Below are 25,235 nucleotides of genomic sequence, written 5' to 3' on the forward strand. Positions count from 1 at the left end.
AGGTCTGGTTTCATCCCCTGCTTTCTGGCAGAGCGTGCAATTCTTTTGATGGGAGCTTAGGTTGGAACCAGCAAAAAAGCCCAAAAGTTGCTTTGTGGGTTTTAGTCTTGTTTCTTATCCAGAGGGTCTGGGTCTCTCGCTGGAGAGGGCACTTGGGCATGAGAGCTTGGTCTGCTGCCTTTTGCGAAGTAATGCATAGATTTGCCATTCTAGGGATGCTGGTGTTCCCTGTGTTTGCAAAATGTCACGTGAGCTATAAGTCTGTCTTGCTGCCATTAATGTACAGTGAAGGCAATGGGGGAACTTAGATGCAAAATCTTAGGTAACCAAGTGACAATGACGGGGACCGCACGGGTCCCGCGTGGGGCTGATTCTGCTGTGCAAGCTCAGCACTAATTGTTCCTCATTTCGTTACGAGTGAGTTAAAATGCTCTCCAGGGTCGCTTCGTTATTTGATGCTGTTTGCCGAGTAACTGTGAATAACTGCCTGCAGCAGTGGGTAAGCACCCTGTCAGGAGCTGTTTGAACTGTGAGCTTGTCTCGCTCGAATCGGGCAGGGCAGCGGCTGGGGTGCTGAGGACCTGCAAGTACAAGCTGAGAGATGAGACTGTTCCCATGAACGCGCGTGACCTGAATTCAGAATTTGCCTGTTGCAAAACTCTCCATAAAGGCAGCAGGAGGCTTCCCTGTCCCCATCTTCCTCCTCTTCCTCCTCCTCGGGTGCTCATGGAGGCTGCAAAGAGAATCGGTGGCCGAGGTGGGGAGTCTGCTGGAGGGTTTCCCCAGGCCTCTAACATCCTACAGCTGCCGCAGTGGTGTGTTTTCAGCTTCACTGTTGCTATCCCAGTCTGAAGTCTCCTTTTCTGCAGTTTCAAATAGCCACAGAGGGTTTTGCTGTTTTGAAGGCATGTAACCAAGTCTCATTTCATTAGGAGCAGCCACATGATGCTGGAAAGAGGCTGCCCAGTCTCGGCACCAACCGGCTGGCAAGCTCTCACCTCCTCCTGTGGAGCATTGGCCGGGATGGCGGAGCTGGCCCCGGGGCGAGCTGGGCTGGGAGACACTGTGCTGAGGGCAGCTCTGGTGGGGCTTGGCGCCTTTTCTTCCTTTCTTCCCTCCCGCTGCCCCGTGGTTGCCTGCGTATTGGTGGAGAGAAGGGAATTAAACAGCAAAGCCACACCAAGGCAGCGGTGCAGAGCTCCTGCTAGCTCGGGATGGGCTGTGAAGATGTCCCCGTCGGGTGGGAACCGCAGCTGCCGTGTTGGGGATGGTGGCCGATGCTGTTGCGGGTGTTCCCAGCATTGCTGGTGGCTTTAACTGAACAGCTGTGCTTCAGGGCTGGTCCTTCCTTGGTACCAGCATCTTCCTCCTCTAGGGAGAGGGCTGAGGATGAGCCTGTGGCTCCCACAGCAAGGCTGGGAGCGGAGCTGCCGTGGCCTGCCCTGCCCGCTCGATTCGTCGCCTCCAGAAAGTGTCCAAATGTGGCGTGGGTCTTCCTGCCTTGAACGCTGCCTCCTCCTGACTCTGCTCCCTGGCAGATGTTCGGTTGCTCCAGGGGCTCTCGTTTAAGGAGGTAATGCTGCACGTGGCAGTGGTAACGACTCGCGCTGCTGTTCCTGCTGAGTATGGGGATGTGTCTTTAATTGTTAGCTAAAGTGGTGCTCTGGGCTGAAAAATGGCTGTAAATGGGTGTTAGGCTGCAAACGGGCGTTAGGCACTGCCTGTGCTCTTGCTTGGTGCTGTTGTGCTAGTTACTGCTTGAGAAAAGCCTGATGTGGAGATCTCCCTGGCCCTGTGCTCCTCAGGCTGATGCACGGGCTCCTATCGCTCACCTGTGCAGCGGGCACCTTGGCCCCATGAGCACTGGGAGGGGGCATCGTGGGGGGGGGTCCCCGTGTTTATCTTGGTGGCTCGAGTGTGTTCTCTCTCCAAGTGGCAGGAGGGCTTCTCCCAGCTGCAGCCCGCCTGTCACGCTGGCGTCCTGTTCGATGCTATCACTGTTTGGAGCCGGAAGCCTGTGGGCTTAAATGTCCCACCACACTTGCTGGAAGATGGAAATGTTAATTCAAAGTCTTGAACTGATGGAGCAGCCCGTTTTAGGGTGAGGAGCAGAGCAGAAGGCCATAGCAATGTCCACTTGCCCTGGCTGCAGTTTGGGTGTGAGTAGTTGCCTTTGTTCTCCCATGGCTCCAAATGGCATGATGCCCCTCTGGGGCCCTAAACCCTGCAGCAGCGTGCCCCAAGCCTGGCACGGCCACTTGCGCTGCCGAGTGGCTCTCTGGGGTGACGCGGCTGACTTGGTTGCCTGGCCCAGGGGCCTCATCCTCTGCGGTGTTTCTGAGCAGCTCTGGCCGCCTTGCGGAGAAGGGTCTATGGGCCTTAGTGTGCCACTGTGGGACCGTTGCCCACGGCCGTTCCCCGTGGTCGCGCCGGAGGGAGCGACAGCAGCCTGCTGGCCGGCGGCGGTCCGTTACTTCCATAAGCATCAATTTTTTGAGAGAATGATTAAATCAATTTATTTCTCATGATCTACAGAAAAAAGTCAAATGATATTTCCATCAACTTGTGATGAGCAAACAGCCCACCGAGGCCAGGAGGAACGTTAATGGCTCTTCATGCTTTTATTACCCCTTTCGCTCCTGAATCAAACTCGCCTGGAGCCGGGGAGGCAGGCAGGTACTTCAGAAAATAGAGCTAGCACAGTGGGAACCATAGCCGCCGCCATAAAAGCTGTTTTCTCCCACCAATTTATTTGTTGCTCTGGCCTAAATGAGGGACTAGGGCTCAGTTTAGCTTGGGCAGAGATCAGGCAAGGCTCTGCCGATGCCCCGGCTCCTGCAGGTCCCTGGCGCAGGCCTGGGTGGAGGCAAAAGCACTTGGAGGAAAGGGAGGATTTATTTCCCCCTCGCAAACGGAGTGGCAAGATGCCTGGCAGTATTTGGCCAATAGTTTTGGCTGAAACAAAAATGATAATCACTTGGAAGTGCTAAATTAGTGAGTTCTGCTGTTTCTGGAGCATAATATTTGGGGAGGCTTGTAAACAAGACTAGGAGCTCTGGTGCTGGATGTGCAGAGGGGGAGGAGGAGGAGGAGGAGGAACGGAGCTTTTCTGTCTCCCTTGGTGTCATGGTGGGCCCCGGGGTGGGCGAATGCCAGGTTTTAATCTTTCCCTGGCTGTGGGATTTGAGCTGGTTTCCTGTCGCTGTTGCTTTCCCTGCTCCTTTCTCTCTGGGCTCCCCTGCGGCTGTCGGGGGTCTCGCCGAGTCCCTGGGTGTGAGGTTGCAGCTGGTGCCTGCAGTGCTTCCCAAAACCAGAGCCCCCGGTCCGAATACCTGCTCGGAGCCTGAAGCCAGGGTTTGGCTTTGGGGCTGTGGTGGCCCTTCCTCTGCTCCTCAGGCCTGAGCTCTGTGCTCCCTTTTTCCCTTAAAGCGCCTGATGCTCCCTAGGGTTTACAGGAAACTGCATTCCCGGAGGTGGGAGGGAGCGGGCTGGTTGTTTGTGGTTCCCCCCCCGCCCCACCGTACTCTCTGCTGAGAAACATCGAGTGAGAGAAATCCAATTTTTAAATTACTTTAGTTCAACTGCTGTAAGAAAACCATTTTGTACAGCTCTGGCTCCTCTGCAAACACTGCCCATATGCCTCTCCTGGCTCTGGAGCTCTCAGCTGAGAACCGACTTCGGTCGTGACCTCATCTCCTACCTGTTGCCTGAGTTTTCCCAAGTCAGGCCAATGATTTGTTTTCTTCACCTGGCCTCCTAGAGACACCTCTGAGGTGTCTTCTAGGTGCTCAGCTGCGGCAGCATCTGCTCTAATGTAGTGTCCTTGGTGTCAGCTCCTACTTATACCACTTTCCCTGAGCCAGCAATGCTGGTAGAGATCGTCATGCAATTGCTGTTCGGTGGCTGTTGGGAAAAGAAATTGTTGGGTTAGCTCCAGAGGCCCTTGGAGAGATGCCCGTGCTGCAAGAACCTCGGGTGGAGAAAGATGCTTGGCTCGACCTGGGGGCAGGATGGTGCTCGGGGGCTGCCCCTCGGCCCCGGGGGCCGGTGGGTGCTGCCGGGGACATTGCTCTGAGCTGGCCCTGTGTCGGGGGGTGGGGGTTCCAGCTGTGAACCCAGGCCCTGGCTCTGCCCCGCGTGCCCAAACCGTCCAGCCCAGGGTGGGGTGTAGCTGTGCCCCTAGGAGCCCTGGCATCCTCTGGGCCAGGGACCAGCTCCTAGCAGCAGCTGCCCTTGAGCCACCCCTGCCCTGAAGCCCTTGTGTTTTCAGAAGTGATTGTAAATCAATGTTAATCTCTGTTCCAAAGAGCCTCCCCTGCAGCGTGAAGTGTTTGGAGTGCTGCAGAGTAACTTAATGCAATTTAAAATAGCACTAGCTGACAAAAGAGGAACAAGTAAAAATACTCTGCTTTTATATATATATATATATATATATTTAAGTGAAAGGGAGGTGGGGGAGGAAACCAGGAGTGAAAAATAGATACCAGCATCATAGCCCTGAAGCGCAGCTCTTGCAGGGGTCATGCAGTTTCTTCTCTCCGGTGATCAGCCTTCCCCAGCCCATGTTGTGGGACTGCTGGGGAGAGGAGGAGACAACTCGGCTAATCTTCCCTCTCCTCCGAATGCTGAGCAACGGCTCATTTTTGGGATTGACATGACTGTCCCTGTTACCCTCGGAGCAGGTCTCTGGAGGGAGGGGAACAGCCCAGTGCTCTCCCTTGCAGTAATGAAATACTCCTACCTATAAATATAAGTGTCAATTTGTATTGCTCAGCTCCCTGCCTTTTCTTATTTATATGGAAATACAGAGCGAATGTAAGTGCGGAGATATATAGCTGTGGTTTGAAATTACAGAATCCCCATTCAGCTGGCACGGGGAACGGGGAGGTTATTGCCCGCGCGCCACTCCGGACCTGGGACCCACGCGGGGCTGTTCCCTCGGGAAGGGGCGAGCGCGGAGACCCCAAAGGGTTCGGGTCAATGTCGAGTTCAGCTCGTTCCCAAGTGGTGGTTTAGGGTGGGATTTTCGGGAGCGCTCCCCGTGCCCGCGCAGGCAACGCCAGCCTGGGCGCGGTGAAAGCGGTGAAAACGCTCTAGAGACTTATCAGCTGCCATCGATCGCGCAGCACGGGCGAGGGGTGGGTGAATCGCGGGGGTAGATGGTATTGAACAGACGGGCCATAATCTACTTTAGCAACCTTCTCGCTGGCGGCTTAAGGCCGTGTAATTTGGCTGATTACAGGGGAGCCACTTGGCTGCCAGCTGTGCCCAGCGGCGCGGCGGTGGAGGGGTGGTACCACCAGAGCGGCGCTGAGAGGTCCCTTTGTCTAGCTGGCCCCTAGGCTGCATCACGGGCACCTCCGGGGAGCAAACTGAAGTTGCTGGCGTGAAAGCAGCATCGCGCGGCCCTGCTCAGTTTGCGCTCTTTGCTCTGGCGTGCCTGCTAAGCAGATCCATCTTTGCATAGCTTTAAAATAAATAAATAAATAAAATAGTAGCCTGGCGAATCTCAGAAGCTTTGCAGGAGGCAGCTTCCAGCCTGGGCTGCCCGTGTGCGAGAGCAGGGTCCTCCCAAGGGACCCTGGGCACCAGACCAGACCTCGATCTTCTCCAGGTGGGCAGCGAAGGCCCTTTGCTGGGACGGAGCCGGGCAGGCTGCCGTCGCTGCTAGCTCCCGAGTCTGGCCTCGGGCTTGCGTGTTGCCGTTTGCGCTGGGTTTCCAGGCTGTGATTTGAATGGATTATGTGTCAGGGTTAGCCGAAGCCTTTGGCTAGTTGGCTCTTCGGTCGTTTAATCTACTTGAATCAAAATCGATAGAGAAAGTAAATAGAGGAGCGCGCGGGAAGGGAGCCGAGGCGACGGGGCCAGCGGGCGACGTCCGCCCTCGCGGCACCGGGGTGCCCAGCGCCGCCGGCTCCGTCTGCGGCCGCTTCTCCCTGGCCCCTTTTGTTGGGCTTCGTGGAGGTTTCGGCGCCGGGCTGCGATCCTGGCCGGCGGCCGCGGTGACCCAGAACAGAGCAGTAACCACCGGTGTCTGTAGAGCATGTGAAATCGGAGAGAGCCGTTCTCCCTTGCCACCCGCTTCTTTGCGAGCGCGTTGGCCTTTTGAGGAGTTTAAGTATCGCAGAGTTGTCCTTTAGAGGAGGAAAACAAAGCAAAGCAAATGATGCTTTAGATTGAAATTAATTCAGCTGGTATTTGCAATGGCCGTAAGTAATATCTTGCTGTCTCTGAGCAAATTCCCTTCTTGTGCTGGAGCGTTCAGCTGTTACAAGGCAGCCAGGCAGGAGTGCGACTTATGTCGGAGGGGGGAAAAAATCAACAACAAATCAGCCATGTTATGAACAATGGAGATATATTGTGGAATTGCATTTTAAATGTCAGAGGGGTGTTTCGCTGCCTCTCGCGCCGCGGGTCGAGGCCGAGCCTCGGCGTCCTGCGGCACCGGCGCGGCCGGGGCCAGGCACGGTCGGGACGAGGGCTCCTGCGGCCGCCAGGGTCGGGAGAGCCGAGCCACCTCCCGCCGCGCTGGCCGCGGGCGTCTGCTCCCCTCCAAACCGGCCCGGTTGTCAGGTGGCAAAGCACCCTGCGAGGCGGCGCACGGGGCGCTGCCGCCTGCAACGCCGCTTTTTCGGCTGCTTTCTGCTCCTTCGGCTCGTCGCTGAGGTGCCTGGCGCTAAACTTCACCGTTGTGTCCAGTCTGTGCGTGCAGCAAAACTCTCCGGCGCGTCCTTCCTGGCTCCTGTTTCTGGAGGTTTCAGTGTCGAATAAATATGCTGGGTGGGATGTTTGCCCAGAGATGCATTCTCTCAAACCCGGCTTTTTAAAGACAAGTGTATCATTAGTGAATCCTCTAGGGTTTTGACCCATCCAAATTTGGATGTATCAGCTATTGACTATTCCTCTGGTTTTGTAGAGAAACTATTTCTTCTTCCAAAAGACATCACCCTTAGGGGATGCTTTCCTTATTTTTTTTTTTTCCTGATTTCATCCAATTACTTAGCTGTATGCTCTTCTGAAGCCCCATAAATAATTCTCCTCCCTCTGCTGTGTTTACCAGCATGTCTCATGAAATCCAGTAAGATGTGATTGATTGCAATCATTATTTCATAGTGCTGCTATGAAAACCTCTGTCAGGTTCAGTGATTGCCTTTAAAGACAGTCTGCCACTCAGGAAAACTGTCAAAAACCTGTCATACTTTAGCAAACTCAAATTAATCTGTTGAGCAGTTTTACTTGTGTCTTCTTTCCCATCATTGCTGATTATCAGGGGTAATTAGAATATTTCTCCTTTGTAATTAGCAGCTCTCTTGCTGCCTTTTTTTTTTTTTTTTTAAAGTTATTGCATGACTATTTTGCTGGGTTTTCATGCTGCTGAGCCAGGTTTTGGTTTATCCCGTCTTCAGTGCTATTTTCTGCTCTCTTGAGGATCTTTGTCACTGGTTTAAACGCTTGCAAACCCACAAAGTTACGCGGAAACCCTCAATCCCAGCGTACAGGTGCGTGTCCAGGGAAGCCCAGTCTGTGTTTATGTTGCTGGCAGATGGCTTTAAACAGTTTCTTCTGAGAGACAGAACAGGCAAAACGCCTCGTCGTGGATGGGGCTGGTCGCAGTGGAAAACGCTGCGAGAAGCATCCTTGTTTGGGCTGCGAGCGCCCACCCGCACAACCGCAATGTTGTAGGGTGTTTCGCAACACCATTACCTAGTGTGGAAAAGTGATAGGATGTGGGGGGGGGGGTGGAAGGGGGAGTTCGTGTTGTTTTTTTTTTTCTTGTAATCTACCTTAGAGTTACTGGCTGTCGGGGAGCCGAGCAGCGGTTCTGCGGGTGCCCAGGACTCCACATCAGGTTAACAAATTAATCTCGGCTCTTGCATTTCTAAAAGCGTCGCTTCAGCACTTTTTCCTCCTTGCTCTTGGTTTTAATGAGGCACACTTTCCAAGAGATGTAATAATCATTGCCAAAAATGTCAAATCGCTCTTGTTATCCTTCTTAAGCTTCTGGAACAGCAGAGCAACAACAACAACAAAAACCCCAACAGCAGGAAAAATAGGTGTTGATGAGGCAAAGCTTCAAAATTCATCTTTAAGGGCTTGGGGAGGGGTGAGGATGAGGGGGAGATGGGTCCTGTGACAGCTCTGCTTTCTGACGGGGGGAAGAGATAACCCAGTGAAGACTGGGATTTATTTAGTTATTTATTTTTAATTCGTCAGGATTTGAGGTGTTTTCCTTTATTGGAGGAGGACTATTGCTACTTACTTTTTGACAGCAAAGCTCCGAGCTTTGCTGTTGAGAAGCATCCTGGAAGCTCACAAAACCAGCTGTGAAATTGGATCGTCAGAGTGACACGAGGTGAAATCGCTGCAGAGCCGGCAAAGCTGGAGGGAGGCTGGGCGGGAGGAGAGGGCTCCGGCTCCGCGCTGGGGCCCGACGCTCTGCTTGCTGCCAGCGTCCTTGGGGCCCCAGGGGAAACTCTGCAATCCCACTGGTCCCTGTGCAGCGGGAATAGTCCTCTTCCCTCCTTAGCGATTTGGGAGCAGAGCTGTCTTTTTTTTGGATGTGTGGCAGCTTGTGCTAGACACTGCGCGTGGGGCTCTGCAGGAAGACTAAAAAGTGGGTATCCATGGCTGGATTTGGCTAGAGGTGCGAGTTTAGCCTGAGGAGGTGTGAGGAGGAAATCTCAGTCCTCTTACTCCTGCCTTTGAGCCCCTGCGGGGTGGAGGTGGCTGGGAGCGCGCTCGATGCCTCCCGAGTTTTGCTGGGCCGCGGGCACCCAGCGTGCAGAGCAAGTGAGGAGAGCGGCTGACTTCCTCCAGCATGGAGATGTGAGCCCTGTATCGCTCTGTGCCTCAGTTTCCCTTGCCTCTGCACAGGGAAAGATTAGCACTTGCTTGTGCAGGGAAGAACAGGGAGATAAATGCCTTGCTGCTTCTCATGCTGAAGTGAAGGGAAACCCAGAAATGCTCATTCATGATAATAGAAGAAATTGCAAGCAAAGGGCTGCACTGCCTAGTGCTCCAGGCTCACTGTGTTGAAGATGGCACTTTGCTCACCCTGCCCTCTGCACTAGCAAGGGAGCCAGAGCCAGTTTATTTGGCAAATTGTGCTGACCCTCCCCCAAATCAGCTGTCCGGAGGTGAGAAGGGGCCTCCTGATGCATGCACTCCTCTGTGCCCTTCCTTGGTGGAAGATGCTTGCAGCAGTGACCTGTTAGCGTGGCTGGAAAGGCTCCCTGTGCCCGTCCTGGGAAAAGGCTTTTCCGAAGAGGCATGAGTCCCATTTGCAGTGACAGCTCTGTGCATGCATCTGTTTTAATAAGGAGGCAGAGCTGCTTCTCCACCTGGGCTTTGCACGTCACCATTTCAATTTCAAATGAGCTGCACCACTAAACGAGCCTTCTTAATTAAACAAATGCAGTCTGGCTACAAATCGGGGTGACAGCTCAGCCCTGAGAGGGGAAGGTGGCAGTGGCTGTAAATCATCTCTGCGTTCCCAGCTGTGCGCCTCGCAGCCCAGCGCTGTCTCTCTCTGGCATGCGAGCGTGGCCGCCCGGGATGTTCCTTACCCGGCCCCGGCCGATGCTGTGCTCCATGGACAGAGTCTTCCACCTGCGGAGCTGGAGACCTGGGCTACCACATGGGTACTGCAAACACTGTAGGTATGTTTTAAGCTCTTTTAGCTGGCTGTAGCTGTTGTATCAGGTGCTTTTGCTGTCCTCTAGACTCACTGGTCTGCACAGAAGTGTGCAAACGGGATGCACTGCAGCTGAAAGAGGTGCGTGTAGTGAACACAGCAGGGAGTGCAAAGCTGCTAGCTTACCCTTTTTTTTTGGGGGGGGGGGTGTGAAAGCGTCCTCTTTGCACAGTTACAGAGCTCTGGTTAACTTCTTGTCCTGGGAAAAGGACCCACGGGTTCTTGCTCCTGTTGTGAGTCTCCTTCGTGTGCTGCCAGAGGTGCATTTGCTTCCTCGCTGGTGGCTTCCTTCAGCTCTCAGGTCCTCCTTGAAGTCATCCCTCTTGGCTCTGCTTGGTCAGCTGTGGAGTCAGGCCCTACAGGGTGGCCTTGGCCGTGCAGTGATCTCTCCCTCCCTTCTGACTGTGGGAACAATGGCAATGTTTGGAGGCTGTGGCCATTCCTGCCACCAGCAAGTGCCATGGGGGGAGAGTGCTCCCATGTACTGCCTCCATCTCACTCATGCTGCGCTCAGGGTTTAAGCTCTGACCTTCAGCAGCACTGGGACGTTGTAGCAGCAGCAAGTCCTGCGCAGAGATCCCTGCGCGTGTGGCAGTCAGTCCTGGAAGGCAAACTTGTACGGACGGACAGGAGATGTCGGACTCTGAAAGCTTGGGCACAGGTTTGGCTCCAAGCCCAAGCTCCAACACTGTTGGGGAGGTGCCAGCACGGACCGAGTCCCTGGAGTGAAATCCTATGCAGAAATTACCAATATGGATTTTCTGACTTCAGCCCCTCTCTCAACTAGTTTATTTTTTCTTGGCTGCATCTTTTCTTGGTTTGCTCAGCTGTGTTTGGGGAGGCTCCTGGCCAGCTCAAATTCAGCTCCAGGTTCCAAATTTCCACTCTTTCCCCTGCAGCGTCCCCTGACCACAAGTTTGTTAGTGGCTTCTACCCGGTACTGGCGAGGATGGTGCTTTGGCTCGAGAGGCCTTTGAGGCCTCCTCGGTGCCACGTTTGTGATCCCGGGATGGACAAAGGGGGCTCCTACGCTCGCAGGCCTCCGTGGAGGGGCTGGGGCTGCAGCACGGGACCTTGGAGACCTGCTGACTTGAACGGGGAAGGTCCCTAGCTTCTTGCCATGGGAGGGCAGGGAGCTTTTGGGGAAAGAGCTCTACTTCAACCACTGTGAATGGGAATTATTTTTTCTTTTTTTCTTTTTTTTGGAGGGATCACTTTTACCTTCATCTCTTCTTTTGTTCTGTTAGACAACATCAGGAGAAACAATGGAGTTTTGATCTTGGCCAAGTGCAAAAGGCAGTCCTCGAGGCGCTCGGCTGGCCTCGTGGCAGCTTCTAAGAGGGGTTAAGGGTTGGCTCGTGAACACGTGTTCGGATGCAACGTGGTGTCCGGAGCAACGCGATGACTTTCTCTGCGCTCCCGAGGCTGCCTGGCATTGCCCGGCTCTGCGGTGCGAGAGGATGCGACGCCAACCAGCCCTGCTGGCTGGACGGTCACTGTCAGGGCACTTTGCCCGGTGTGGGGGCACCAGCAAGTGCCAAAGGCCCCTGGTTTGGCTGTGGTCTTCCTTCAGCAGAGCTGGAAAAGCAAACCTGGTCTTTCTGCTGCCTGCCTTGCTGCAGCTCCAGAGCATCTAGGCTCGGGGCAGCAGGTGACTTCTTGGCTGAGCCAGGAGCAAGCCCGCGCTGCGTCTCTGCAGCAGCAGGAGCAGTCGTGGTGAGTTGATTCCCAAAGCAAGCCCTCATGGCCATAAACGCTGCTCTTATCTGAATACCCAAAATACATAGATCTTGCATTGAGGCCTGCTCTGTGTGGCTTGGTGTGCCTGGCTGCTTGGTCAGCTCCTCTGCAGCGAGGAAGAGCCCAGCTCAGCGGTGGGCTGCCTGTACCCTTGGCCGTAGCCCGGAGCAGCCGTGCTGCTGAGCCAGACACGGGGTGCCTCGTCCTGGGGGGTGACAGGAGGGCAAGCAGTGTGCCCACACGGCCACCCTCCTGTTTTGCAAGACCCAGTTTTGCTGCTTTCTTCAGAGGCACACGTGGTTTGGGATTGCTTCTCGGAGCATCTGACAACTCCTCGCGTTGTCCGCTCATCTCCTGCCGCTCGGCAAATGAAGCGTGTGCTACCTCGGAGAGCCTGTGTGAGTAGGGTGGAGGAGATGAGCTCAACAGGAGAAGGTTCAGGGGATTGTTTGCTGATTAAGTTGTTGTTAACACGAAATGAGCCAAGCTAAGATGAAATGGGAGCTTTATTTTCTGTGCCCTGGCTTCAGGCTTCCCATCACCAGACAGAAGGTGACACTGGGAGCAGGGAGCGCAGATGCCCCTGCGCGGGCACTCAGGGAGCTTGCTCACCTGGGGTCTGACATGAGCGGGTCAGTGCTCTGCGAGTCCGCAGGAAGCAGTGATGGGAAATGGTTGCTTTCCCACTGTGGGATTTTCCTGGGATGCAATGTGGTGGCGGCATTTTAAGAATTGAGCTATTTCTAGAGACGGGGCACCCACCCTGCTAGCTGATGTGGACAGAGAAGAAATTCTTCTTTGCAACAGGAAAATCCTGCACTGCTGGGAGGATATGTTGGGGGAGGACCACATATTTGTGCTGTTTCTCATACTTTTCCCTAAGCATCCCCTAAAGAATCCTGTCAAAGACAGGATGCTGGGCTAGGTGGGCCTTTGAGTGGGGAAAAAAAAAAAGTACTTCATGAAAAGCTATTTGCTTAGTGTTGAAGAAGAAAGCTTGGCTTCCCATAAGCACTTGGGACAAGCAGGATGGATCAGGTGGATGTGTCAGGATTTTATGCCTGGAGAAGCAGGTCGGGAGGCTGGATCCAGGGCTGAAGCTGGTGCCACTGCTGGCTGCCGACTAGCAGAGAGGCTGTAGCAGCCCAGCTAAGTTAGGCACCCACAGGGATTAGTCTCAGGCCCCTGCAGCACCCATGCGAGATGATGGTGCAGGGCTGCAAGTAGCAGGCCACCAAGGAGGTCTGCAAGCCACCAAGTCCATCTGCAGGGCCAGTACGCTGGACACCTTTGGGCTGGGGTTAAAGCCTTGGGGAGGGGGGATTTTTTTGCACTGGCCCCTTGCCCGGCCTGTGACGGTGTCTCACTTGCTCTTTGTGTGACTGCAGTGATGGGCGCCCTGGAGTCCCGAGGGGTGCTGAGGAAAATGAGCGACATGCTGGAGATGCTGATGAAGAGGATGGACATCCTGGCTAGGCTGGAGAATAGCAGTGACTTCCACAAAGGGGACGAAGCACGCTTCCCTCTGGACAGGTCAGTCGGGCGCGGGGCAGCCCTGCGGCTCTCCCACGAGGTGCCGGGTCCGGGCAGGGGCAGGTAGAGCTATTCCTCTCCCGCCTGGGGAGCCGGTGGGGCCGAGCTAATGCGTGGGGCGGGGCAGAGCGTTTCCATGCAAAGCTGCTCTGCCAGTGGCTATTCTCATGCTGTCTGGGTGCCAGAAATCCTGATGGGTTGCATGGTGCCAGAAATACCAGGCTGAGCTGCTGCCTGGGGCTGGCAATGCTCTCCAAGGTTTGGGGCTTTGGAAGAACTTTTGCAGTTTTTTTTGTTTACTGTTTTTGGAAATCTTATGATTTAAGATTTCTAAAGTTCCTGTGAATTTTGGGGCTGTCTGTAGCGCTTATCCCAGCTGCTAGCATTGCAGCATGGAAGAGTCTCTTCTCGTCCGTGTGCTGTGGTAGAGCCGGAGGTGGGAATTGCCAGCGGCCAGAGCACCGGCTGGTGTGCGGGGCCCTGGGCTCTGCTCCCTCTGCCATTAAACCCCCGTGCCAGGAGGGGAGATGCGCAGCTATTTGTGCTTGTCTGCACTTAGGCTCTATCCCCGCTGGATGCAGGTGCGGACTTCCTCAGAGCTAAGTGTTGACTGAGCTAGTCGCAAATAACTGAGCAGTGGGTATTAAGGAGATTGCACACATTAGCAGAGTGTATGTGTGCTTGATAGTTCAACAAAAAAAATCTTGGAAAGGGTTGTAAAAGGAGTCGAATCTGGATCTCCTGCAACGTTGCCAGACACTGAGCCACGAGCTCCCCTCTCTCCCCGTCTCTTTGCTTTCTTCTCCATCCTCCTCTTCTGAAATGCAAAGAACAGGCGAAAGCAGCCATTGAAATGTTTGTTGTTTGCAATCCAGGGCTGATATGTTCAGCCTTGGAGTAGAGCAAGGCTTCAAATGAAATGCTAGCAAGCTGCGCGGCCCCGAAATGCTCGCTGCGCGGGCCTGGTGCTCCTGGCTCCCCTGTGGTGTGTATCCTGCATCCATCTCACGCGCTGCCAGCTTGAGAGGTGTCATCAGACCTTCAAATCACGACATGCTCATTTACTAAAGAGACATTTCCCTTTGCTTTGAGAGGCTTTAAACTTTTCCTAATACTAATTCTGCTGTTACTCCGAGGCCTGTAAAAACAGTAACTAACGCGACTTGAGTACAGAGAGGCAGAGATTTATTTCTTTATTTTAAGAGGGGGTCAGCACTCGTGACAAATTTTGCAATGCTGGGAAAAACGCCAGGCGGAGCTGCGGATGACACGCAAGGAGGGCTCACGCGAGCAGGGGGCGGCAGGGATGAGAGGTGTGACGGTCCCCGCTGTCCTGCGGCGCTGAGCCGGCTCCCGAAGCGGGTCGGGATTGCTGTGCGGCCGGCGGCTCCCGTGCTTTTGCTTCGGGCTGTGCCGCTCCGCGTGGCTGTGCTCGGCAGCAGGCAGGGGCTTTCTGTCCCCGTGTTTCCCTGATTGTTTCTATTTATCGTCCCTCACTTTCCTTACAAGCCTCTCTTGCCCCTATAATGGGAAATAATAGTATATGAGCCTGTCATTAAAGGCTGTACTGAACTGCGTGCGTGTGCATATTAAGGCTGTACAGACAACTTGGGAGTGCATGGTCTTGCCTTTTAAGTAACAATTTTAACCATTCAAAAATGTAATTTATCTCACTGTAATGAAAGGTGCTGGGAATTTTATCGTTATGAGGCTATCTGATACTTGTATGCACAAGCAGGACAGCAGTAATCCCAGGGGGGAACGGGCATGACTATTAATGCCGGTGACTGGAAGGCACTTGCTCGTACTTGATGATTTTTTTGGCCAATCTCTTGTTTAAAAAAAAAAAAAACACCACAGTAATTTCAGTTTACAGTAATTTCTGTGTATCAAAAGCCAAGAGACGGACTTAAAAGCATTTACGTGAAATGGCAGTGATTGCTTAGGACAGAAATATCACGTTTCAGATCTGTTTATGATATCCGGCGTCCCTGCAGGAGCAATGGGGCCAGTTGTTCTAGATGGCTCTGGGTGGTCTCAGTCCCCTTGACAAGCCGAGTGGGTTTTGGTGACCTGCTGTGAGGAAGTCCCTGATGCCTGCTGAGGTCACCCCAGGCCCGGTGTGAGGCTCTTGCTGTTTTTGCAATTGGTGCTTTGCTAGTTGCAATGGAGGAAAAAGGTGCTGGCTGGTGCCTACAGGTGAGGGCAGCAGCCAGCTAAAGGGCCTTTTATTTTTGGTCCTGCTGTTTGCAAGGTGGCTGGCGGTCATGGGGTGATGCAGGATGCGTTTCTTTTGATTATCTCTCCCTGAGGGGTTCCCTGACTTCTTGTAGCTGCTCTGGGTTTCTATTTTGGGTCCTGCATGGCGGAAGCCTGCTGATCGTTCGGTTGTGACACTGAGGAGCGCCCTGGGGACGTCAGGCAGCCTGAGGAACAAACCCGAGAATGGAAACCCGCACAGCAGAAGTGTTAAGATGACTCTAGGTGCAAATAAGATGAGTATATGCCCACCTGTATGCTAGAAATACTAGCAGGAAACGGTCCCGTGTGTCCAGCCCTGTGAGCATCTCTAGTGAGCTGTGCAACTTTGACTTCTGTTTGTATCTCATATACAGTCATCCATAATAGTGGCAGGAAGCAAACCAGATGTCAAACGATGCAGTACAATCGCTTCTCATGCCTGTATAATCTCCTTGTTTTTAATCTAGCCTTTGCATCTAAATGGCTGAATTCAGGTCAAGCTCCTGGGGCAAAGTGTCTCCAGGGAAGGAAGCACCGTCACTGGGGAGTCTCCTGGGTATGGTCTTTTAGGGGTGGAAGCTCCGTCTCCAGGCTGGGCTCCTGTGCACTTGCCCAGGACAGTCAGGCTTGGCATGTGAGGAATTGCTGCCAGATGTGGCTAGCGAAGGGTGTGGGCAACCAGGGCTCCTGACTTCCCTTATAGGGATCTGTTTGTTTTTCTTTTTCTCTATAGCTCCCTTTGCCTTGGTACCTGGCTCATGTACTTGCTTGGTGTCTCAGTTTACCCATCAGCTGAATATTGGATTATTACCGTGATCCTTAGTGAAGTACCAGCAGCATTTGCAAACACTTCCTAAGTGTTTCTTAATGCCTGCCTCCTGCTCTGGAGCCTCGTGGGGTTCGGCTGGGGTCTGCGCTGTGGCAGGAGGCGGCACTTGGTGATGCTGGAGGGGTAGTGGGTCCTCACATCCTCCCGCAACGTTATTTCCCTTCTGTCCAGACCTGGGTGAAACAACCTGGGGCAATCTGAATCCTAGCTAGGACAAAACCTTGATTCTGCATCAAGGAACTGTCTGTGGGAAGGTAGCGGGCTGCAGCTGAGGGCCCCATGGTTCCTGCAGCGCCTGGGGGCCAGGGCATCCTGCAGGTCCCGTGCGGCTGCAGGAACCCCATTGCAGAGCAGGGCTGGGGCTGCTGCTGACCGCACCAGCGGCGCGAGGGCCTGCACTGCGTCTCCTCAGCCCTGCTCGATGCCAGGACCACGAAGATGCCCTTACTCGTTTACTATTAGGACCGCGGGCCAGGGTCACCTCGATGGCGCTCGGGCTGGGCTCTTGGGCTCTCGTGGGCAGCTGCCTCCTGAGGTCCGGGGTGCAAATTCATTAAACTCCACTGGGAGTTGCTTCCTCTTTCCCTCCCCATCTTTGTTTCTTTGATCTCCAGTGACCGACTTGAAGCTGTCAGCAAAAGATAATACAATTAAAGGGTGATAATTTCAAAGGGATTTTTTTCTTTAAAGTGTTTCTGGTTAACACGACTGCCGCGTTCGTCTCTCTCCCTGTACAGCAAAGCCGTGAGTGCAGCTGTCTGCAATTCCAGCTGAGCAGAAGTGGATTATTTCTTGTTTTTACAAAACGCTCTTCTGCTTACCGTTGGGTCTCAAATGAAATCATAAGGACTTGGGTTTGCGAAGCACCTCCTAAAGAAGAATGAGCTGAGGCCCTCAATATGCTTTATGAAATATCCATATAATCAATCACTTTTCACTCCCTGCAGAAACGCAGCCGCCTCTGACGCGCTCACGTGACCGCTGTCCTCTGCCAGCACCGCTCCGCGGGTCTGCTCAGACAGGAGGTGAGGGATGGCTTTTCCACTTCCAAAGTACAAAGAGCGACTTAAATAAACGGGTGCAATTAATTACCTGCCTTGGAAAGCCTCCAAGCTGGCAGGGCAAAGAGCTTTACTCTGCCAAAAGTTACTTCAAGATCTTTCTTAGCAAATGCCCTCGGCAGCCGCTGCCTTTGCCTGTGTCTCTGTTCCCTTTTGGCTTTCCTCGGGCGTTGGCTTGGCTCTTGCCACCCTGGGACCCCTCGAGCCAGCGTCCGTGCCGCGGTGCGGCTGCTCGTGTCTTGTGTTGGGGTCAGCCCTAAGGCAGGGGTGGAGAGAGGGAAGCTTCGCTGCTGCCACCTGTGTTTGAGTGTATGGTTGCCTCTGTGTCCCACCAGCCTCTTGCCATGCTTTAGAAACGTCTTTTGGTAGACGCGAGCGTCCACTGTCCTCCTTGGAAGGAGCTACCCAGGGACTTCCCAGGACGGTTCCCCCCGGCTTGCCAAGGGGGCTGCTGGGACAAGGGAGACGCAGGCGGCACCCTAGACCTGGCGTCTGCCAGCCGCTGGGGTTTGCCGAGCCCTCCGTCCGTGCCTTCCCGCTCGCTTTGTCCCCTGCCGCGCGCCGAGGAGGTAAGCGATGGGTTGCGTAAGGCGTGCAAGCGGTGTGCCGGTCAGCTGCAGCAAAATCAATACTGCCGTTAATTGAATGCAACCCTCGTAAATCATCAGAGGAAAGGAAATTAGAAGTATTTATGGAAGCCTCCTGGAGAGCTATTTACTGGGCAAGGGAAAGATTAGCTTGCAGTGGAAGTGCTGGCGCGCTGCTGGAAAGCGCTTGAGGCGGGGGTGCGAAGCGGCCGATCCAGATCGGCGCTGTGAACGGGAACGGCTGTGGGAGCCTGGGGGGCTGGAGAGGACCTGTCTCCGAGCCGGGGCTGCTGCCGCAAACCTTGCAGGCGAGAGGGGGGACGGGGAGAGCGGGCTGGGCAGCGGCGGTGGCAGCAGCACCCGGCCCTGCTTCCCTGGCGTGTCCCTCTCTCCCGTGCAGCAGGTAGCCCGTGAAAGGCGTTATTCACTAATGACTGATTAATCTTGAAGCTTAATTACTGCCAAGGCTCAGTTAATTTCCACGAGCTTTAAGTATTTGTTCTTGCAATCGTTACATGACTCCGTGTTCCTCTAGTAATTAAAAGTCACACAATATGACACTAAATGGGTGATGCTCCTGCATCCTGCTGCCTGCCAGCCTGGCTCTATTAATTCCTAAATTATTGCCATCGATAAGCTGGCTGTAAATAAATCGCTGCAGGATGCTACCATGTCCCCGCGGTAGAGGCGAGCCTGCGGTGTCTCGCCAGACCCGCGGACCCCGCATGGGGCAGGAGAGGGAGCAGCAGCGGCTGGCACAGACCCCTCTGTGCAGCCCCTCCACCTCCCCTTGTCTCCTTGGCATGTGACGTGGCTTATTTAATGCATTTTACAGGGGTCTGGATTGACGTTTGGGGTGCAGAAACGGCTGTTTCCCGCGCTCTTCTGGGGAAGTCCCGTGGTGCTGCGCGCCTGCTGCTGCCGGGTCCCATCGGGCGAGAGCAGCGCCTTTAAGTGCTCGACAGCCGCTGGGTGCATCACGCTCGTGCTAAGCGGCCTTGAAGCTGGCTCGAGTGGGCAGTGCTCGAGTGCAGACCCGTCCCCGGGCCAGCGGGAGGGCTGCGGCGCAGCAGAGGAGGGAGAGTCGCACAGCGAAGGCAGGCAGGAGCCTCCTGCATTTCCGAGTTGCTCCTCACCAGCTCCTGTACACGTTTTTTAGGGCAATCTGGAAGAAACCAGCCTCTGCGGAGGGACGGACTAGTGAGCTTTGCAGCTGGGGTGCGAGTGTGCAAGGGGAGGAAGGTATCTGTACGGAGACAGTAATGCCGTTACGGGAAACAGAGATGGTCGAAACAACCCCTCCAGGAGGTGCGCGGGAGAGCGGTGCAGCCCGGGGAGCAGATCTATTCCTTGGGGCACCTCGGGTGCTCCAGAAAGGAGAAACGCAGCTGGAGCGTTGCGTGCTGCCCCGTCCCATCCTGCCGAGCCGCCGCCAGCCCTTCCTCGGCCCATGGCAGTTAAGCTGTCTTAGGGCATCGCGGTCCAAATTGGGTGGTTTTGGTCGAACTTTTGGGCAGGTCCCTTTTGGTTAAAACTGCAAAGAATGGCAATGTTTCCACGGCTAACCAAAGGCTGAGTTTCCCCCAGCCTGCAGGGACCGGATGACCTAAGCAGGTAAACGAACATATCTGATTTATGCCCCAGTCAAGGGAAAATTAACGTACATCAAAGTGACCCCAGTAACCCTTGTGACTGCGACCCGTGGTATTCACGTGAATAAAACTTGGTGGTGCCTGGGCTCGACTCTCAGTTCTGCTCTGCAAGTCGTTAGGAAAGCCAAGGCTTGGGTTTAGCTTTAACTTCAGCTTCATATTCAGCTTAAGAAGGAGCTCTGCGCAGTTTATAACGTTCATAAAATATTTTAATTAACAATCTTGATTATATGCTGTTGGCAAATTCTCCTTGCTGTGTGGGGTATATGTGAGTTGTTCATTACGAGACTGTGATACTGGCTTTGATGGGAAAATTGGTCAATGTTTTCAGAAGAGATCTTATTTTTCTTGAAATTTATCGCCAGCTTGCTGAAATGGCAGAGTTTTCCTGCAGGGTGTGCAGCCGCTGGGTTTCTGCTAGCTACGGGTTTGATCCTGTAAATACATTTGTGTGAGAAACCTCACCCAGTGTAAATTGAAATTAAAATAAATTGAACTACTTCAGTGAGTAAAATGCCCCAGTATTTATTACGCGATCTGTCATTTGGACAGCTTGGATTGGTCACGTGCCATGGTTTCCTTTCCCTAATTTGCTGAAAGTAACTCTCAGCGTTGGAGTTTGGGAATGACTCTGCCTGTGCATCATCCAGTATTTGCTTAAAATGAGCTTCCAAGGAATGTGCCTGTCCTGAAACACATTCTCTAGGATATTTGCCCAATAAGAATTCAGAAAGAGTGCAGACACAGCCAGAGTGAAGTCAGGTCTTTATTCAAATATTCATGGGGAAGATTGAGCTGTTTGTCTCAGCCCTGAGATATAATAGAAAAGATTGCAGAATACAGAAATACCAGAAATTGTATTTGAAGTGTACACTGTTTTTTGGTTTTATTTTTTATACAATTGACTGGATGGAGCTGCCCACGAAGCATAAAAATACTTGCCAGCTGAATGGGCCTTTTCCAGCGTGGTTCTGAAGGAAGCTGCGAAGACGGATGGAGTGTCGTTATCAGTGTTTTAGCACGAGGACACTGGGGCACAGAGGGACCAAATGCCTCGACCACGTCCCTGCTGGGGAGGGACAGCGAAGCAGGGAGTGACGCAAGCGTATCCTACCTCCAGACCTGGAGCCTCAGCCCTGGGGTTTCACCACCTCTTTCTGCCGAGTTGGAAGCCATATGTGTAGTAATGTGTTGCACAGTTGCCCCACGTTGTCTATTCTTCCCTGCCTTTCTCTTTGCACTATCGCTATACGTTTCTGATGAGGTTGTAGTAACTGGGGTTTGGGCTGCTTCCCCGTGCCCTGTGGGTCCGAGCCTTGTCCGGGACCCCACGTGTGGCCGGGTGCCCTCAGGCCCTGGGTGCTGGCGGTGCCCGCGCACCCCACGCTCAGCTCCCTGCAAGCGCATGAGCCTCATGTAAACCAAGCAAATGCTTGTTTATCCAGGCTTAGGGTAATAGCTCCAGCATTGGAGTTTATGAGGATTAAAAACAGGATTACAAGTCAAATAAACACAAAATGCACAGCTGATCCCCAGGAATGGGGCACCTGATCGGTCATGGCTGTACCACCTGCAATGATCCCTGGTGTCTACTGGGATGCTGAAGACTGGTAATCTGGTTTTTAGGAGGAGCCCCAACCTCCAGGTGAACCCCTTGAGGCCCTGGGGCTTCTCTTTCTGCTCTCTCCCCCCTCCCTTGTGTGCACTCCTGCATCCCTCTTTGTTCTTGGTGCCGGCGTTGCAAGGATGGCTTCCCCTTTGCCCTTGTGTGTGTGAGCCTGGAGGGGTGTGAAGACACAGGCAGAAGGACATGGGTCCTGAGGAAGTTTTACCTCCAGCGTTGATGAGATTTACCCTAATTCCCTTCCGCCGGAGGAGCAAGGCTCTTAATCACACCATCTTTCCAGAGCTCAACATGGCCTTTTTCATTTCCCAGTGCTTGATGTCCCCTGGGACCCCTCAGCTTTGTTCCAGTGTCTGGCTCCATGCTCATCCTGTCTGGGTCAGTGTTGTGACACTGTCCCTTGCGTGAGCAATCCAGGCTGTGCTACAGCAGGAGCCACGGGAACGTCCCTTTTTTCGGGAAGGGTTATCTGGTGGCACCATCTCCAATTTTGGTTCCCTGTCCCGGTCCCCGCTGCTCCTCCTCCTCCCACCTCGTGCCTCGGGGCACAAAATCTTTGAAAAGGCAAGTGGCAGCATAGATATTGTAATGAGAAAGTTGAAATCATTTGGTAAACTGCTCTGTGCAAATGTTGCTTTTGTGATGCATTATCTTCAAAACATCTGCTTTTCTCCATCTGTATTGGTCTTTCCAAAGTCATGGCTTTCAGCAGTTAATAGCAAGAAATATAGGATGAGCAAGCAAATATGTTTAGGGCTTGTATTATGAAGACAACACACAAATAGAAAGAGATTCATCTTTTCGTAATGCCCCTTTTATAAAAGGCAATAAAAATACAGTGCCTTGTAAAAGGATAAACAGGCTGAATCCGAGCTGCTGCTGCAGGGCTGGGGACGAGACAAGTGAGGGGAACCAAATTAATGCATAAAAAAGTAAAAGAAAACTCAACCTCCAGCTACATTATATGCCAAATGATCTGCCAGTGGGGAAAGATATATCTTAATAGGGTTTTTTGAAACAAGATGAATACTGTATATGGTGCATTATAAGCCACACTGTGATCTGAATCTTAATCAACATGGGGAAATATAAATCTGAAAATAATAAAGATAAAATCAATATTGATGGTTAGAAGTAAAAGTGCTATATTTGCCGTAGTAAACAGTTTTAAGGTCCCAGGGAAAAAATTGTTCTAGAAAACCTATAGCAATTTACTATAGTTTCAATAGCTGGCACAGCCCCAGCCTATTTTGGTGGCATTTATATTGTCTCTATAGAAAAAGTTTTTTTTTTAAAAGAAAAAAAAATCATCATCATCAAGGGACAAAAGCACAATGCTGCTGCCTGTGCTGGAAGTGAGTTCCTCTTTCAGCGGCGCCGGCGGAGGCAATGCTGGTGTTCCAGTTAAAGCAGAGTAAAGCTTTTCTGCATGGGCAGCATGCACGGGATGACAGCTCTAGTGCTGGCTGCTGTAAGTGTTGGTATTTAGAGGCAAGACCCCTTGCTGCTAATTCAAAGGTCACTTTGCATTGTGGTGACAGCATATTGTGGCGCTGGGGTCATGTGCATGAAACCACTGTTCCTTAGGGTTGTGCACGAGGCTATGTGGTAGCTGAAGGCCTCTCCACAGGCACTGGCGGGAGCCTGCAGTGGGGAGTCTCTCTGCTGAACGCTGCAGTGCCGTCCCCTGGCTGGGTAATGCCGATGCATCGTTTACTTCCTACGGGTACCCATGTCTTAAGTGAGTTTTAATTAGTCTGTGGCTTTGCACTGATTCTCTGCATGGACTGATCTTTGTGCTGGATAAACAGTTGATGATCTCATTCCCGTTTTTGGATAATGAACAAGGGCACTGAAATATTTCCATTCTGCTTAGCTGTCATTTAGTGGAATAAGCCACTTACCTTGTCCTTCCCAGCGTCTCTAGTTACTAAGAATAGGGCATCAAATTCTGATGAGCTACAGAAAACCTTTTTGCATTTGAGGTTTTGCTTTAAATCTTGTTTTCCTGTCCTCTGCCCAGGTGACAAATCACTTTAATGATAATTTCAGTAACTTATGCTTAACCTTCTTGTCATCTCTTTAATACTGTAAATGAAACGCGCTCAAGTCTTACCTGTGCTGCCCAGCAATACGAATGTGGGTGCCTGACTTGGTGCTGTCCATGTTAATGTGAAAACTGAGGCCCATCAGCGCTCCTGACAGAAGCGCAGCTTTACACGTTGGTTGGTTGCTCCAAAGGGATGTTTTCAGTAGGAAGGAACCACAATGGACACTTTTTGTGTCGCTTTCCAGCTCTAAAATAGCAGAAGGGAGTGTAACGTTCGCTCGGCTTCCCGATCCTGGTCGCTTCGGTTTTCATTTCCCCTTCAGTAACCCTTCTGTGTTGCGTGGAAAGCCTTGCAGCAATGGTGTGACATGGCTTTTGCGTTCCAAAGAACTCAGTATTATCTGACTGTGATGATCAAACACATGCTTTGCCTCAAAGGGCTCTGACTTGAAATCTTTTTTTTAGGGGAACAGCTGTAGCTTACAAGAGCTGGGCAAACCAACATAAATGCGGGGCCGGATCCGTCAGCCAGGGGAAACCTCTGCTGCGGCCTGAGCGCCTGCAGGATTTTTGCCGTCTGGGATGCTGAGCCTAGAAGAAAGCAATTTCTTTGGGATAACGACGCTGCTTTTGTTTGCATTTGCCCATGCCAGTTCTCAGCCTTAGCTGAGCTCACCCTGCAAGTCATCAGAGATGAGATGGAGACCAAGGTAGCCTTTGGGAAATTACCTGGCCGTTAAGGGCTGGCTCAGATCTGAGCAAGTGTTGGGGCAGGTACAAGTTGGGTCGCAGGCTCATCTAGGCGGTCTGAAAGGTAGGTGGAGCAGGGATGCTGTAGCTGTGTCTGTTGTCTCTCGGCACCTGCGGCGGTGGAGAAACCAGAGGAGCGTCTCCACCACGCAGAAGTTAGCCTTTTGTTGCTGTTGGTTGAGCCGTTAGCTGTAAATTCAAGGAATCCTTAGGGTAACTCTTACTAAGCTAGTCATCCCAGCTTTTCCTGATTTTTTCCAAGCACATGTGCATCCCCTGCACAATCTGATTGCTGCTGTCTTATGGGAAAAAGAGTGCAAAATGAAACTGGGGTTTTGAGAGCTTTCAGGGCTGGCCAAGCTGTTCAGCCTCCTTGGAGCCAGGCTGACAAGCAGACCTCGTCACAGGTTGTCTTTGTGCCCATATTTTATCAGGCCTCCCTGTTTCAGCAGTAAAAGTAGCTGGCAGGAGACTTGGGGTTTATTCTCTGCGAAAGGTTGAGAGCTACTTGGGGGCAATGGTGTCCTCTGCATTTAATTATTATTTCTTAAAAGCCTAGGATATGTGGTCCCCTGTGGAGATATGAAGGTTCAGTATTGATGGTCATAAACCATGCCAGAAGGAAAAATGTGGGCTGCTTGCTGCTACAGAATGGACTTTAAATCAACAGCCGAAGCAGTATCGGTTCATAAAACTAGGGTTTTTTTAGCCTTGAGGACAGAGGCGCTTTAAATCCCAGCCTTCAGGTTCGCTGATCTGCTAGAGAACAGACATAAAACTTCAGTGGGAAGCACCTGAAATCAGCAAAAGGTTTTTGTGCCAAGAGTACTCAAGGCAGCTCTTTTGGTTTTGCTTGTTGCTTATAATGTTTCCGTATATTTTAATGATCTCGGCAGCCGGAGAAAAAGCTTATGGCCCAGACGCTGCAGAAGGGGAATAACCGAGCTTATCGCGGAGGCGATAACCAGGCTTAAGACATTGTTTGCAGTGGATATGGCAAATGAAGCATTTGAGGTGGAAAGCTGGTTCCTTGTCAGGCGTGGTAGGACATCACTGTCGGTGGGTTGAATTCTTTCGCTCTTTTACATGCTGCACCAGATCTTAATTCCCATTAAGGCCCCTTTGCAGCGCTCAGTGGCCTGTGTAGCGCTCTTCCGGCTGAGGCGATGTTCAGCACAGCTGAGACGCTGCGACTGCCATCTGTTTACCCAGGCTGGTATTGATCGTGAGTTTTGATTCAATAGGCAGTGTATGCAGTGAAGTCCTATCCAGCCTGGTGGAATTTAGTCTCAAGTCTTGGCAGGAAGGCAAGTGTGTGCTTCGCTGGAGCTCCTGCATGCTGCGATGCCACATTCAGCTGTGCCACGGGCAGTGCTTTAGGTAATCACCTTGGGACCCTATGCTGTGAGACCCTCACCTGCTGCTCCTCACCGGTTGCTTGAAGGGGCAAAGCTGTCCCTGGTTTATTAGAGTT

General features: G+C 52.6%; 1 protein-coding gene across 4 annotated transcripts in view; it reads left to right on the plus strand.

The window, feature by feature from the left end:
* MGAT5B (alpha-1,6-mannosylglycoprotein 6-beta-N-acetylglucosaminyltransferase B) overlaps nt 1–25,235 on the plus strand; it is an 82,887-nt gene that overhangs the window by 16,386 nt on the left and 41,266 nt on the right. For 2 of the 4 annotated variants that reach the window (XM_068913802.1, XM_068913803.1), the window contains one exon: nt 12,823–12,967. The exons of 1 other annotated variant lie outside the window; for it this stretch is intronic. In XM_068913802.1, the coding sequence (XP_068769903.1) occupies nt 12,823–12,967 (145 nt within the window). Of the gene's footprint in view, nt 1–12,822; nt 12,968–16,994; nt 17,063–25,235 lie in introns of those variants that run through there. One more of the 4 variants, XM_068913805.1, reaches the window with a different exon arrangement.

The sequence above is a fragment of the Struthio camelus genome, chromosome 19, assembly GCF_040807025.1.
Source record: "Struthio camelus isolate bStrCam1 chromosome 19, bStrCam1.hap1, whole genome shotgun sequence".
Classification (NCBI taxonomy): domain Eukaryota; kingdom Metazoa; phylum Chordata; class Aves; order Struthioniformes; family Struthionidae; genus Struthio; species Struthio camelus.